Source organism: Geotrypetes seraphini, chromosome 2, assembly GCF_902459505.1.
Source record: "Geotrypetes seraphini chromosome 2, aGeoSer1.1, whole genome shotgun sequence".
NCBI classification, from domain to species: domain Eukaryota; kingdom Metazoa; phylum Chordata; class Amphibia; order Gymnophiona; family Dermophiidae; genus Geotrypetes; species Geotrypetes seraphini.
Window position 1 is genome coordinate 227,168,541 of NC_047085.1, and position 17,325 is coordinate 227,185,865.

Below are 17,325 nucleotides of genomic sequence, written 5' to 3' on the forward strand. Positions count from 1 at the left end.
ACCTGTTTGGCTACCTTAAGATCATCATGTACGATCATACCCAGTCCCGCTCCTCTTTTAACCCCCTAAATTCTTCTGTTCACTCAGTTTTTTGCAGCCCAAATGCATTACCCTGCATTTCAAAGCATTAAATTTTAGCAGCCAAATTCCAGACCATTCTTCCAACTTTACCAGGTCTTTCCTCATATTATCTGCACCTTCAATGGTGTCTACACTATTGCAGATTTTAGAATCTTCCACAAAGAGGTAAATCTTACCAGAGAGCCCTTCAGCAGTATCACTTACAAAAATATTAAAAAGAATAGGCCCAAGAATTGAACCCTACGGCACACACTAATAACACCCCTTTCCATTGAGCGAGCCCCGTTTACCACTATCCTCTGTTGCTGTCCACTCAACCAGTTCCTAACCTAGTCAGTCACTTTGGGGCCCATACTGAGGGCATTCAGTTTATTTGTTAAAAAGCATGTGTGGAACAGTGCCAAACGCTTTGCCAAAATCTAAATATATCACATATAGCTCTCTTCTTCTATCTAACTCTCTGGTTACCCAGTCAAAGAAATTGATCATATTTGTCTGACAACACCTGCCCCTAGTGAAACCATATTGTCTCAGGTCCTGTAATCCATTGGATTCCAGAAACTTCACTATTCTGTGTTTTAAAAGCATTTTCATTGCCATACAATTGTTTCTCGGAAATGTTGCTTCATTCGTGAAGGGGGGGTTAGTATTTTGGGGCTGGGGGAATTTATGAGGGGTGGTATATCAGTTGTGTAAGTTTGCTGTTCTGCTTTGTATTATTTTCATGGAAAATCAATAAAACATTTAAACATAAAAGCATTTCCATTAATTTACTTACTACAAAAGTTAGAATTACCAGCCTGCAGTTCCCTACCTTTTCCTTCCTCTTTTGTGGAGAGGAATCATGTCTGCCCTTTTCCAGTCCTCTGGTGCCACTCTGGACTGTAGAGAAGCATTGAAAAGGTCAGCCAGTAGAGCCACCAGAACTTCCCTAAGTTCCTTCAGTACCCTTGGATGTACACTATCCTGCCCCATTACTTTGTCCACTTTTAGTTTAGCTAGCTCCTCACAAACATAGTACTCTGAAAATGATTCAGGATTTACCACACCTCCATTTCTCTTTGAATTTTTTGTCTGTGGTCCTGCTCCCAGCCCTTTAGCTGTGAACACAAAATAGAAATATTTGTTAAGCAATTCTGCCTTATCTTTATCATCTTCTATGTATTCTTCCCTTTCACCTTTCAGTCTCACAACTCCACTTTTGCACTTCCTCCTATCACTAGCATATCTAAAAAATGTCCCCCCTATTTTATTATGTTAGCTATTTTTTCTTCAAGTTGTATCTTTGCTTTCCTGCCTACTTTACCAGTTTTCTTAACTTTTCTAGATATTTTTGCCGGCCTTCCTCTCTCATCAATCTTTTTTTTACTTTAGAAAATATTGAATCCACATTGATTACATAACAAATGCATATCATTGCAACTCAAGAAAACTACTGACTCCATTTTTTGAATCTTTACGCACTGTTTCAAAACAGAATAGAACTAATATTTTATCTACATTTTATATTCCATCGCCTAAAAATCATAAACTAACGTAAATAAAATTCAGAGTCAAGGTCAAACCCAAATATCAACAATAATTTGTCCATAAAGGACATGCTGTATTGTTACTGCAGAGCATATCCACACATTATCTCCCCCCTCCTCCCCCCAAAAAAAACAAAAAAGCACCATCAAATGTAGTTCTTGTCTATTCAGTCCAACCAATATAGCATCCTTTTGCAGTTGCAGTTGCAGACCTTGCAGTGCTGATGTGTTGATGTGAGACCCCCTCGCTCCATTTCCACCAGCAGTCAAAACTTCATTTTCCATAGAATGGAGACTTATGTTTCCTTTGCGTCTTGGTCATGTTGTTAGTATCAAAATACCAAGGTTATATAAAGAGCATAAAATATTTATTGATACCTGGAAAACTTTAAGGTATATAAGTAGTCTAACTCCTATTCCAATAAATAAATCAACAACTCAAACGATTTGGCTAAACCCCAAGATCAAAATTGGCGGTTTTAAAATCATCTGGAAGCATTGGATGTTGGCAGGTATACGTACTTTATAAGATGTAATAACTAATAGTAAGCTGCTAGAGTTCTCACAATTGCAACATAAATTTGGTCTTAACAAATCGCAATATTTTAGATCGTTGCAATTGAAGCAGGCCATTCAGGTAGGGTTCCCTGAATGGAAAAATCTTAATAATTAGCATAGCCTGGAATTCTTATGCTTTCAGATGGATTCTATGGGTCATCAGGCCGCACAGTGGTATAAATTAATATCTAGATTTGTAAATAAAAACCAAAAAGTGGTCTCAGGGACATTTGGAGCATTGAGATTAAACATCAAATTAATGCATCTCAATGGCCACGACTTTGGTCTTGGAAGTTAAGATGTACAGTGTCAGCATCTATGAGATAAACATGGTTTTTTCTTTTGCATAGAGCTTTTTGGACCCCTGTTCGTTTTCAAAAACTAGATAGTTCTAAGTCTAATAGATGTTGACACTGTCATCTTGAAGCTGGGACATTAGATCATCTTTTATTCTATTGTCCATTCATATTATTATTTTGGAAATCAATTTTGCCTCAAATAAATAGGATGTTGGATAATCCGGTAGCCTTGACATATGATACTATTTTATTTGGAACTCTATATAGCAAACGCATTGAAAATACTGTTTATCGATAGCAATAGGATCATTCATACCACACTAACACAAAACACAAAACACTCACTGACATAAGAAATTATAAAACAACGGAGAAAAATAAACCTCAAGTGTGAGAGACCGGGACTACACAAGTACCCGAGTCTACTCACATCATCACTGGTTTATAAAAAAACTCCGTGTACACTTAAATCAATACTTTTTCAATCATACTCAATAATTTCTTAGGAGTTTTCAAAGAATTTTTTCAACGGTAATTCAGAGTAATGTGTAAAGACAGTTTCATGGCATGAACAAGATCCTAAACTAATCGTGAACAGCACGAGGGCTACAGCTCAGCTAGACAGGTGTGTGCAATTGTTAGGGCATGGAATTAGGAACAAAAAATGAGAACAAACAACAACTCATCTGAAAAATGGAGTGTATCCAACGATTCTCAGTCCTTTATCCCGACAGAAAAGTCCTTCTGTTTCGCCTGAAAGGCTACTTCAGGGGAAAAACCTAATGTCCAAAAACTCCTGCTTCTTCCAACGCCACGAATCTCGAGCTGGCTCCTCTCAAAATAGTGCTGGGACTGCGAGACGCGCCATGAAACTGTCTTTACACATTACTCTGAATTACCGTTGAAAAAATTCTTTGAAAACTCCTAAGAAATTATTGAGTATGATTGAAAAAGTATTGATTTAAGTGTACACGGAGTTTTTTTATAAACCAGTGATGATGTGAGTAGACTCGGGTACTTGTGTAGTCCCGGTCTCTCACACTTGAGGTTTATTTTTCTCCGTTGTTTTATAATTTCTTATGTCAGTGAGTGTTTTGTGTTTTGTGTTAGTGTGGTATGAATGATCCTATTGCTATCGATAAACAGTATTTTCAATGCGTTTGCTATATAGAGTTTGATTTATACGATTGAATTCCCACATATATTTGGTTATATCAACTATTTTATTTGGAACAGCAATGAGAGCAAAGAGTCAAATTTTGTCAAATAACAATAACTTTTATTTATTTTGACTGGAGTAGCAATTCAACAAATAACATACAATTGGAAAAATTATGACAGATTAAATTATAACTTTTGGTGGAATTCTGTATGCCATATATATAAAATGGAACGTACAATAGCAACACAAAAAGGATATTTTGGTAAATTTCAGAAAATTTGGAGACCATTAACAAACTTTTGTAATGAATGATAACATTTTCCCAAAGTAAGATATTTGATAGAAGGGAAAAGGGTGGGTATTATTTTTTATTTATCTCATAATGCATTTGAATATATCAATAGTCTCGCTATATTTGTATGAAATTCTGTTACGGGAGGGGATGGGGACGGGAGGATTTCTATTTAATAATAATTGTTTAGATATTAGGTGTATTACATAATATTCAAGATATTATAGAATATAAATATGTAATGAAATGTTATATTTAATGTGTTATATGAGAGTTAATCAAGTGTGTATTTATAAGTTCATATGATTTTATCTAATACACTTGTTGTAATATGCAAAAATGAATAAAGAATTTAAAACAAAACAGAAAGTGAAGGAGCCATTAGCTTTTTCCAATATAAAGCAATAATACACTTAGCTGTAGCCAAACCCAGTCACTTCACCTTTTGCTGAACACGAGAACCCATACAATTATACTATCCTAACAGACAAATTTGAGGCGTAACTGCTACAGATGTTCCCATCATCTTAGAAAGAAGAACATTTACCTCATTCCAGAAAGTCACCATGATAACAGGGCTCCTACCCCCACAAACATTAACCAGGGCTTAGCCAAAGCTTGTTCTGATGTGCCCCTTTTTAAAAAAAAATAACTGAAAAAAAGCAGCATAAGTTGATTAAGTTTTCATAGGGGGTGGGCTTTTCTGTTCCCCTTGTTACAACGATATGGGATTGGGGGGTTTTTTATGGGGGCTCTACAAGCACTATACTCCAATCCGGAAGCTGCGGTGCTGGTCAATGGGCAACCATCCTCGGTTTTCTCTCTGCGGCGAGGCACTAGGCAGGGCTGCCCTTTGTCCCCACTACTTTACATCTTATTTCTAGAACCTCTATTATTGGGTATCCGCACCCATCCTTCGATCGTGGGAGTGGAGATGAGGGGCTCATCCTTGAGATGCATGGCCTTCGCGGATGATATCATGGTCCTCCTCACCGATCCGGTTGCTCATCTTTCCCCTTTGTTGGACCTGTTTGATTCGTTTGGTGCACTATCGGGTCTGAAGCTTAATGTATCTAAATCTGAGGCTTTGCCTATCCATTTAAGTATCGCGCATAATTGGTCAGATTTCCCCATGAAGGAGGCCTCCTTACAGGTAAAATATCTGGGAGTTTTCATCCCAGCGTCGTTATCTCGCCTATATGAGATCAATGTCCGACCCCTACTTCGACGGTCTATTGAGAGCCTCCGCCTATGGGGAGCTCTGCCGGTCTCCATGGCAGGTCGAATTTTCTTATATAACATGATGATAGTGCCGTGTTGGCTCTATTTGCTACAGACTCTGCCGCTTTGGTTGCGCCGGGCGGATCTAGATGAGTTATATGGAGCCCTGCGGATATTTTTGTGGAGGGGTCGGCGGCCCAGATTGCCCCTGAGTGTATTGATGCTACCGGAGGCACAGGGCGGATTCGGTCTTTTGGACTTACGAGCTTATAATCTAGCGTGTGGTATGAGACTGCTCCGAGATTGGTGTTTAGAGAGCTCTTCCTTCTTGACATTTACCGTTGAACGGGACTTTTTATATCCGGTCTCCGGATTGTTCTTGTTGCATGCCCCATCGGCCCAGTTAGACCTAATACAACGGAGACACGTGGTATGGGCATATATGAGAATCATCTGGAAATTGCTTTGTAAGCGTCTGAGTATACCTTACGATGCCTCTCCACTGTTGCCGCTTACCGGGAACCCCCTGTTCAGCCCGGGTAATGACAATCAGGTATTTCGACTTTGGCATTCGCGGGGAATTCGGAGAGTGGGAGATGTTCTTGATGACCATGGGGTTATTATATCCGCCGAGGGACTGGTGTCCTTATATGGGTTAGATCGAGTGGATACGTTTAGTTATGGACAGCTTCGTCACTATATTGCTGGGCTTAAGGGGGCTGACCGATGCGCAGCGGCGGCTAAGAGATTGGGTCGCTGCCTAGCATTGGGAGAGGATTCTGCTCCGCGCCTGCGTTTTTATGTTACTGAGCTGGGGCTGTTCTTGTTATCGGAGAGGGCTGTTTTCTTGGCTAGGGCATGGAGCGCTGACCTGAACTGTACTATTACACCCCATTTGCTTTCCCATTGTTTTGGTTTCCTGCGCTCCCTTTCCTGCAATATGATACACAGAGAACAGGAGTATAAATTCCTTCAGCGAACGTACATCTCCCCTCGGAGAGCTTACAGAGCGGGCTTTGCGGAGCACGAGCACTGTCCCAAATGCTCAGTGACTCCCGCCACCCTGGGACATATGTTCTGGGGATGTTCTCTCATACAGGGTTTCTGGAAGCGAGTGTGGGCTTTTTTGTCCTCCCTCTCCCTTACGCTCCCAGCATGTACCCCGGAGGTAGCACTGTTCTACGACGGAACGGCTCTCTCAAATTGCTCTGGGGGACAAAAATTGTTGGTGTTTAAGGCTCTACTCCTGGCTAAGAGGACCATCTTAATATTTTGGCGGGCTTCCTCTAGCCCATCCTTTCCCCAATGGCAGGGGTCCCTATTTGAAATGGCGCTGATCGAGCGTAAGATGGTGGGGTCCCATGACGAGGGTAGGTGGGCCAAATTTCAGGATGTGTGGGAGGGGTACTGGATGTCCCTCTCTCATAGGGAACGAAGCATACTATTGAATAATTGAGCGATGGGACACTGAGGTGGGGGTGGGGGTCCGTGAGCTCTGTACTTCACAGGGCCTGTGCTGGGACGTATGTCCTGATTCCTTTTCGCACTCTCTTTCTTATTCTCTTTCTTTCTACACTTTACTTGGTATGTCTTCTTGCCAAGTGTTATGCACCACACGGGTCTGGGTTTGGGTTGGGGTTGGGTTTGGGGAGTTCTTGGGGGGGGGAGGGGAGGAGAAGGAATAGACGGGAGGTTCACATGGAGGGCGGATTGGGGTTAAGAATAAAATGCTGTATTGGGCTGTTTTGATGATATCTATTCATGTATTGGCGATGCTTTTTGGGTTTTGTTTCAATTTTGATGTTGCTGCCATATACAAGCTTGATGTTGTACTGTCTGATATTTTTTATGCCCAATAAATAAATATTATATATAAAAAAAAAAAAGTTTTCATAGGGGTAGAAAACCCACTTGATACAGCATCCGGCACTATCAATAAATCAATAGTGATTAAATATAAATTTAAATTTGGTGACAGGGTGTCCTCAGTGTGTAGAGTCAGCGATAGGAGGGAAACCTCCAGCGCTATACATCAGAGGTACAGATTAACCAACCCATACCAGCACAGCATCACTGGATACCTCACGTGTGCTCAACAGAATAAGTGATAAATAACACAAACAGTGATATAATTACTTTATAAATCACACAGGTGCTGTACCAAGTGGGGAAACCCACTAGGAAACCCCCCAGCCAACTCCCACAGATAATAAACTTAAACTTAGCTTGATCCTTAATTGGAATGTCCGTAATCAAAGCAGGAGAGCATATTCACTATGCATCCTGAAGTCGGGTATGATCAGGTTCAATCAAGCCATGTTTCGAAGACACCAAATCCCTTCATTAGGAACCCGTAGCCAAAAAAGGCCCAGCAATGACCTGCGTCATCAAAGTCGATGAAGTTAGAATGCCAAGCCAGCTGAAAGGAAGGCGGAGCTAGCCAGAGCCGTGTACACAGCGTGCTTAAGAACAGAGCAGGATGACGTCACAGAGATAAAAACCAGTGACGTTTCAAAAAGTCCATGACGTTTTAGAGTCCAATCATAATATGATATTCCACTCTACATTGTCATTCAGACTATGGGGCTGTACAGTATTGAGATGGAAAATCCAAAATTGTTCGCTTGAAATTTGTTCAATAATGAACCACACCAGATCATAAAAATCATGGCCTTTTTGAGTACAGTGGGGGACCATAGGGGCCGATAAGACCCCCATCGACAGTCTGCTCTTATGCTCAGATAGTCTCGTCTTGATTTTTTTGATGCTGTATCAAGTGGGTTTTCTACCCCTATGAAAACTTAATCGACTTATGCTGTTTTTTTGAGTTATCTTGTTAAGCATCTATAGCAGCTTCCATTTTGGGGATTTTTGTGTATGATCCTTTTTTTAAAAAGGCATTTGTAACTGCATGGCTTTGTATTTATGAGCTGTAAAAATGAAAATCATAACAGGAGCACTGTTCTCTCTAACAATAAGGTCTTAAAACCTCTGTCTTTTTAACTAAAAGACTGTTAAAATAAAAGCCACAATTTTTTTCTGTTTTATTTGCTTCTGGCCATATAATTTCTGTTTCCACTAACATCATCAGAAAATGCATTACCAGCTCCTCAGAAAGCACATTTCCGGCATGTTAGTTACCCTATTTCCGCTGACATCATCAGAAAGTTCATTTCCGGTGATGTAGAGAGGGGGCGTTATTTTGGGGGCAGGCAGTGGGCGGGGCCTGGGCAGAGCTACCACCATTCATTCCTATGGGAATGTGCAGGGCCTGGGTGTGAGTAGACATGGTATGGGTGAGGTTTGTGCAGAGAATGGGCATGGTTTAACCCAGAAGTGAACACCGATTGGTCGATCTTTATCTTGACAGCTGTCAATCTTTTTGAAATGCGGTGTACCCATTATACTACTGCCAGATGATCATCCACTATAATATTAGAAATACAGTAAAACCTTGGTTTGCGAGCATAATTCATTCCAGAAGCATGCTTGTAATCTAAAGCACTCATATATCAAAGCAAATTTCCTCATAGGAAATAATGGAAACTCAGATGATTCGTTCCACAACCCCAAAACTTTAATACAAAATACTATATGTACTTGTATTGCAAGACCTCGCTCATTTAGAACAGTCACTACACTCCTGCAGCGTCAGAGAGAGAAGAACCAGATGTATGTATACTGTATGTACTTGTATTGCAAGTTAAAATTTAATAAAATGTTTTGCTTGAAAACACTTGCCAACCAAGTTACTTGCAATCCAAGGTTTTACTGTACTATTTTCCATTTGTAAGCACTAAGTCCAGTATGGTCCATCCCACATGGGTTCCATTACTAACTGATGGAACAGCTCTCCCTACTTCTAGGAGATCCTTCAATAGTCAACATCTGGCATATTAAAAATTACCTATTAGTAATTCTTCCCCTTTTACAGCTATATTTTGAATGTGTGAAATAGATTTGCATGCATTGCCTCTGTTGTATGCAAATGTATGTCGTACATATTATTTGACGATATTCTGAAAGCTTACTAGCAGGGTGTTCCCCCAGGGACTGGGTTGAGGACCCCTGGATTAATGCAATGCTTTGAGAACCCGTGGATCCAGGTTTGAGTCCCACTGCAGCTGCTTGTGACCATGGGCAAGTTACGTAACCCTCTATTGCCCCAGGCACAAAACTTTAGGTGGTGAGCTCACTAGGGACTCGCCTATATGTAAACAGTTTGGATTGTACTACTGAAAGATGATGTATCAAATCCATGATCCTTTATCTCCTTTATCACAATGAAATTGACTGGAAAGAGTGGGTGGGGCAAGGCACGACAAACTATTGTTTTGTCAATAAACTGGTCAACTTCACCTCAAAATTTGTTGCCTGAAGTTTAGGCTTCGCCGGGCCTTTTTAAAAAAAATTTAAATTCACGGCAAGAAGCCATTATCCTACCATAGTGTTTCCTAGCACAGCTCATCAGAATGGAAAGTGAATCCCAGTGGGATTTTTTTTTTTCTGCATAGGTTTGCTATAGCCAGTCAATACACATTGTCTGCTTTAATTTCCATTTGCTTTTCTTTGTTTTCACAGCTCTCCTCATGTCAAATATTTGTTATTGGTGCAGTTGCTAAGGCCATCGCTACCATTGTGACGTACCCCTTGCAGACGGTACAGTCCATTCTCAGGGTGAGAATGAAGGGGATCTCTAGGGTGGTGTGCTGGGCAGTAAAGTTGGGAGCTGTAGTTCAATGGTCGGTACTCGAGGTTGGTATTCACTAAGCAAATAACTCTTTGTCATTTGCTTTTCTCTTTCAGTTTGGACATTACAGAGTAAACGCAGAAAACCAGACTCGGGGGAGTCTCCAAAATGTTCTCTTCCTTCTCCGTCAGAGAGTCAGGTAAGCTACTCATGTCTTTCCCTCACTCTTTTAACATTATGCTTAACCTCTGCTGCCCTTTATGTTTTAACCTGCAAAAGATTTTCAGTCAGATTAATATCAGTTTGAACAATACCTCTTCAATACAGCATTTATAGTCTCTGGTTGTTTTCCCTGTCATTCTCTCCTCTTATGTTTCTCAACTTCTCTCATCTCCCTATTGCTATTACTGTTTCCTCTGCCACTGTAGCATCAGGCTGCCTGCTTGCATGCTGCTATTGTAGTTTCCAGTTTTGCTCTATGTCCCACAACACATGGTCCTTCTCACATGACATTCAACACTGCCCAATTCAGCCATTGCAGCATCTCAAAACAGCAGTTCAAGTCATTTTCTGTAATGACTCGTGCACCCGTGAACAGTCACTGTGTGTACAGACTTTTCCTCATGTGCATATTTGCCACAAAAACTGAATATTATTATACAGCAAATTAATAATAGAATATTGTGTGCTGTCTTCAGTGTTCACAAGAAGATTAGGTTTTCCATGATAATTCCTAGTGAATATGCATACAAATCTGTCTCGTATATATTTGTTAACAAGACCTATTTGTGATCCTTGAGGACTGAACTTGTGTACCACTGTTATATAAGATCTGGCGAAACTTTTAGTAGTGGCAGTTGTGCATTAACGCATTACTATAAATTCATTTTAGTGTGTGTTATTTTTTAAGCAAGTTTAATCCCTTTGTTTTAACAGCAAATGGGTTCAGGTGGCAGAGTGTTAGCTTTTCATTATAAAGCTACAGCTCCTAACCTTCTCCTTATGTGGAGAGGGACCACATCTGCCCTTCTCCAGTTCTCCAAGACCACTTCTGACTCTAAAGAAGCATTGAAAAGGTCAGACAACTGAGCCGTCAGTACTTCCTAAGCTTCTTTATTAGTCTCGCACGTATTCTTATCTGGCCCCATCCCTTTGTCTTTGTTTAGTTGAGCAATTCACATGAACACAGTCTTCTGAAAACTTCAAGGTCTACCAGCTTCCATTCCTATTTGTGCCTGCCCTTCATCTGTAAAATATTTCTGTTCTTTATTCACCAGGAGTAGGACTGCAGAAGCAAACACAAGGTTTGTCTCTTTACATGATGCCAAAATCTGCAATAAGATAGATACCCCTAATGGTGTAGATAACACAAGGTGGGATTTGATAAAGCCTGAAGAAAGGTTTATAATTTAACAGCTAAGATTTAATGCTAAAAAAATAAAAAAAAGTAGGTTCATGGATTTAAGCTGTAAAAACAAACAAAAAACCAAGGGAACAGTACTATTTAAGAGATGAAGTACTTCTGTGCATGAAAGAGGAATGGAACTTGGGGATGATTGTATCTGATCTTAAGGTGGCCAAACAAGTAGAAAACATAAGAATAGCCTTACTGAGTCCATCAAGCCCAGTAGCCTGCTCTCACAGTGGTTAATCCAGGTCACTAGTACCTTTCCAAAACCCAAGGAGTAGCAACATTCCATGCTACTGATCCAGAGCAAGCAGTGGCTTCCCCCATGACTTTCTCAATAACAAACAATGGACTTTTCCTCCAGGAAATTGTTCAAACCTTTCTTAAAACTAGCTATGCTATCCGCTCTTACCACAACTTCTGGCTGTGAAGATGGAAGAAGAAAAGCAGAAAAGTAGGGCACCATAGGGGGCACTGCAGTGAACAAAACCCTTCCAAAACCTACTGGGCCCAACTGTATACCACACCGATAGCTCTTATGCCTGCAGGTGGCAACTGTATGTAGGTACAGTGGGCTCTCCAGAGACAAACGGGAGATTCAGGCACTGATCCTGTATGACGATGCTCTCCCCACTAGCAAATAGTTAGTCTTTGGGCTTACTGGGCATGTGCCTGGATTCCCACCTTCAGTGACCACTCCCCTCTGTAGTTCAGTTTTTTTTCTTTTGCCATTCCTGATAAGTTGCAGCTCTCCCCTCTCTCATAAATACACTCGCCAAAAAAAGAGAAATATTTCTTCTTTTTCAGAGTAGTTAGATATACTAATATTCTAAATACGAAGGGAAAAACCCTCATTTGACTTCCGATCTTAAAAAACCAACAACAAAACAAATCCTTACCGGCTCCTCACAAAAGTTCTCTTTGTGGCGGACACCTAATCAGCTGTCATCAACCACAATGTCAAAACAACGGTCAAGATTCACAGTGGAACTTGGAGGCTTATTAAAATCACAGCCACTTAGCTGATTTTTCCCTCCTATGCGGCTCTCTAGTCCCACGGCAACATAACATTGCCGCAAATACCGTCCGCCTTGATTAATTACCTCCCCAAAGGGCCATGTTTTAGCACCTCTGGTGGATGAATCACCACTCTGCAACAGAAAAAAACAGAGCACAGCAGGACAAGAAAGGAGCAGTGGCAGGCCAAATTTCCTCTCCATCTCCTCCTTCCTTTACAGGCCCAGCATCGGAATAGCACCCACAGCCTGCCTCTTTATCTCACTGCCACAAACCTGCTCCTGCAGGCCCAGATTCGGCCTCGTAATCCTCTCTTACCAGAAGCAAAACTCCCTAAGGGCATGTTCTCCCCCCCCCCCCCCCTTTTTTAAACCCCTGATGTTCTTTCTCAGAGCCAGGCACCTCCTAAACACTCAGCACCTAAGGAACCTATGACAGTGAATCCTCCTCCTCCAAAACAATGTGCCCCTTTCGTACCCATTCCACAGCTTCCTCAAGAACCACTATCCCTTCAGTCAGCTTCAGCCTTCCAGTTATTACACTGCTTCATGCAAGACAGTGCAGCACTGCTTCAGATAGTAACAGCATCTGTACCACCACCTGTGTTAGGACCCTCTGTCTCTTTAGGAGCTGATGAATCCTCTCATCCATCAACTTCAGGGATCCTTCCAATTTCGCATGGTGTTCCACTTCCAGATCCAGAATGGGTCCCTTGTACTTCTGTTTGCTCTTCTCATTCATACATCTCAGCATCTTCTGAGCACTAGTCGGAGTTGACAAAAAAGACCCATCAGAAAAAAATTCTTCTTCCACCTTCACAGCCATCCCTTCTGTCAGATCAGTCAGAGTCCTTATGTATATAAGTGTAGTAGTTACAGTGGGATATGAGCCTGAGTCTCCATCTATATGGTTGACTACAGCATCCACTAGGATACTCGAGAGACCTACTTGCAGCTTTAGTACAGTGTTTTTCAACCTTTTTACACCCGTGGACCGGCAGAAATAAAATAATTATTTTGTGGACCGGCAAACTACTAAGACTGAAATAAAAAAACACATTTCCGCCCCGTCTCCGCAAGCTCGGTCCCCACAAACCATCTGATCCCATTCGCACAAGCCTCAGTTAAGATTTTATATTGAACGTATTTTATTAAAGTATAAAAAGAAACAATATTCTGTACAATTGTCATTTTATAAATATAAATATACAGAGCAAGGACTAACAAAACCCCTGTCTCCCCTCCCCTTCACATATATCCCCTCTACTATCAAGAAAACTGAACAAGCCAAATTATTACAGAATGCTACACAGAAATATCATGCTAACAGAATACTGCAGTCACACATGACAGGAATAGTGTTAGGGTCGTGCCCCCTGGTCAGAGAGAGCCCTAAGCAAGCTGGAAGCTAAAGAAGCACTGCCTGGGCTTTGCAGTCCCCAGTTATGTCTCTAGTAGGATATATATTTCAAATCTGATATATTCTAATGACAAAATAGAAATAAAATTATTTTTTTCCACCTTTTGTGGTCTCTGCTTTCATCTTCTTTTCACTCTCTTCCTTCCAGCATCTGCCCTGTCTCTTCAATCCATCATCTGCCTCTTCCATCCACTGTCTGCCTTCTTTCCCTTCCAAATGGTATCTGCCTTCTTTCTATGCCCCTCTCCCCTTTCCGTCCAGTCTGCGCCCCCTCTATCCTTTTTACATGATTCATTCCAGCTTCACTGCTCTCTTCATTTTTATCTCTGCTACACCAGATCTAGCATCTTTGTCCCTCTCTCATTTCTCTGCTGACCCCCTTTCCAGCATCAATCTCTCTCTACTTTCTCATTCCTCTGTCTCTTCCCTTTCCCTCATCTGATCTCTCCATTCCACCCTAACCCCTTCCCCTCCTCTAATCTCCCTGTCATCTGTCTCCTTCCTTTTCACTCTTTTTTCTTTCCAGCGTCTGCCCTGTCTCTTCAATCCATCATCTGCCCGTTCCATCCACTGTCTGCCTTCTCTCCCTTCCAAATGGTATCTGCCTTCTTTCTATGCCCCTCTCCCCTTTCCATCCAGCCTGTGCCTCCTCTCTCCTTTTCACATCATTCATTCCAGCTTCACTGCTTTCTTGGTTTTTATCTCCCCTACACCAGATCTAGCATCTTTATCCCTCTCTCATTTTTCTGCTGACCCCCTTTCCAGAATCAATCTCTCTTTACTTTCTCATTCCTCTTTCTCTCCCCTTTCCCTCATCTGATCTCTCCATTCCACCCTGACCCCCTTCCCTCCTGTAATCTCCCTGCCAGGTGTTTCCTTCCCCCTTCCCTCCTCCACCCCTTATCCAACATTAACTCTCTTCCCATCCCTTTCCCTCCTCCCCTCCCAATAGCATCTTTCTTTCTACCTCCCTCCAGGTCCAGTAGCAGCTCTCCCTTTATCCAGCAGCTTCCCAGCTTCCAACAGTGGCTTCCTCTCCTTCCAGCAGCTCTCAGTACTTGCCTGCAGCAGTGATTTCCTTAGGCAGCCTTGGGTCCGTTGCCGTCTCTGAGGAAAGGGGAAGTTGACGAAGTGAATCACTGCCCTGGTAAGTACGAGAGCTGCTGGGAGGGGAGACAGCCACTGTCGAAGGCTCCCCATGATCTTGCTCCTGCGTGCCCTGCACATTCGTGGCCCCCCCAAGCCGGCAAAAACAGCGTTGCACCGCAGGCCCTGCCGCCCAAGACAAGCCGGAGGCCCCTACCTGCCGCATCCTGCACGTGGGCAGACTCTCAGCACAGACGCTGCTGATGGCCCCAATCCACACGCTGACCCCCCCGCACACGCTGACATCTCACTTCTGCCTGCACCTTCACCGCGGCCCTCTTCGGCGACTCGGCAGGGGCAGCGATAAAGACAGGCTGCCGACGTTGGGACCTTCCCAAAGGAGTTCAGAACAGGTTACAAATTAGGTATTCAAGTATTTTCCTATCTGTCCCGGTGCGCTCACAATCCCTTCACAGATGTCCTTCCGTTTCATTTAAAATATCACCTGTCTCAGCTTCTCAAAAAAAATGTCTGTATATCAAATATGATTCAAAAATATATTGAAAAAAAATCCATGTGCAATTCATATTTATAACTATTATAATAATAAACAAAAATTGCTTAGCTTCAAATCATGAAAGTTTATGGGATTGTGTTATTAAGAGAGGCTACAGAATCACTGGTACCCAGACAAGCTCCCAAGCGGAGAAAAAGACCTCCTTAATGCTCCAAAGGAGCTAACACCATGCTCTGAACGCCAGCCAGGATTGGCTGATACAGCAGTCATAGGTAACGTGACCATACGTTCTGTTTTGAACGGGACCATCCCATTTTTAGGTAGCCTCTCCCGTTGTCCCCAAGCACAGCTTCGGGACACCAAAATATCTGTTTTCAGGGGCCCGCTGAAGAAACAAGTACTGTAGCAAATACAGCTCCCCCTCCCCACCTGGTACCTTTTTTTAATCTCGGTGGCTGCCTCCTGTCCTGATGTCTTCCAGCAGTGGCAGAGCGGCTTGCCTGCCTGGTCCCGCACTGCTCACTGAATGACTGCTGTCAGTTCTCGCAAGTCCCATCAGGTCAGCCATTCAGTGAGTGGCGTGGGACCAGGTAGGTACGCAAAAAGCTTGTACCTGCCTTGTGCGCCACTCTGCCCATTTGAATATTGTCCCATCATGAATTGGTCAACCTTGACACGGATCGGTCACAATCGGGCAGGTTAGTGAATCGGGCCCATACTCTCCAATATAATAACAGTTACTTTGCATGTATAGAGTCATGAAGTTGTATGCTACTTTGAAGACAAGGTAACTGATAAATTGAATAAATGCAATTAACTTCCGCCAGCACCACTTCCTCTAGCAACAACATTCACTACATAATTGGGCAAGCTAAACGATAATTTTTTCTTTTCCCTTTCTGTTTCATAACAGATGCCTGGGATTATTTGGTCTCTGCAAAGGACTTGAAGCAAAGCTCTTACAAACTGTCCTCTCCGCCGCACTCATGTTCCTAGTATATGAAAAACTGACGGCCGCCGTTACCTGGTTGATGGGTGCGCAGATGCTGTCGAAGCGCTGAGAAACGGCGGGAGGGCACTTGGACTAGCGATCTCCATTGAAGGAGGAGGGAAGGAGAATGCAGACCTGTTTCCTATTCCTCCTCAGCTGCTTAAAGAGCTTTGCATACAAGGGGATCACTATGACCTGTGCTCCTTTACTTGCCAGTGGCATCATGAGGCTGGCACTTTAAAACAGTCATGACTTTGTAGACTGTTTTTAGTTGAGAGAATCCAAAACAAAAAAAAACCCCATAACTTGCTGTAAATGTTTGGAGTTATTGGAGAGATGGAAGGCTTTGAAGAATTGCATTTCATAAAATGGGAAGTGAAAAAGTAAGTTTTTTTTTGATAGATCCAGCATCACCTTGCCACTGTGTGGTAATCATTGATGTGGTGGGGTTCTGACCCTTATCACATTGAAGATGCACAAACATGCATGCAAAATACTAAAACAAAAAATTATTCATGTTGATTATTTTGATTTGATTTTCCATTTTCCCCTTATCTATTAAAATGAAATAAATGAAAGCATCCCTTGGCTTTCACCAGGTCTTTTTTCTAGGGTTTCTGGATCGGTTCTTTGAGTGCCTTGGGAAGGGATCTTCCAGCTTGTGCCAAATTCTTCCTTTCTGTGGTGGCACGGCAGCACCACTTTTTATCTTCCAGGGATACAAAGAATACACTTCTCCCTCCGTATTCGCTGTGATAGGGGATTAACAGACCCATGAATACAGAAAAACTGCAAATAACTTTTTCATTTGTTATTCGCTCTTTTCTATTAAAAACCTTAGTGAATATGGTGAAACTGCGAATAACATGGTGAGAGACCTGGACTGTTCCTGAAGGAGAGGCAAAACACGGTGAAGAAAATGCTGGGAATCAGCGATTTTCTCTGTAAACGCTTGGGATCAGCGATTTTTCTCTATGCAAGCTGACGTTATTGGGGGAGGGGGGAGGGAGGAGCCAGCAAGCAAAAGGGAATAGACTTAGTAGATAAAGACAGGT

At 42.2% G+C, this 17,325-nt stretch overlaps 1 protein-coding gene across 1 annotated transcript in view; it reads left to right on the forward strand.

Moving 5' to 3' along the window:
- The window catches only part of SLC25A17 (solute carrier family 25 member 17), a 54,982-nt gene extending 38,107 nt beyond the window's left edge, over positions 1–16,875 (forward strand). Inside the window, exons 7-9 of the mRNA XM_033935086.1 lie at positions 9,724–9,819; positions 9,949–10,031; positions 16,193–16,875. Coding sequence (XP_033790977.1) covers positions 9,724–9,819; positions 9,949–10,031; positions 16,193–16,340 — 327 coding nt within the window. The 3' untranslated portion in view covers positions 16,341–16,875. The remainder of the gene's footprint in view (positions 1–9,723; positions 9,820–9,948; positions 10,032–16,192) is intronic.
- Positions 16,876–17,325: the final 450 nt, after the last annotated feature.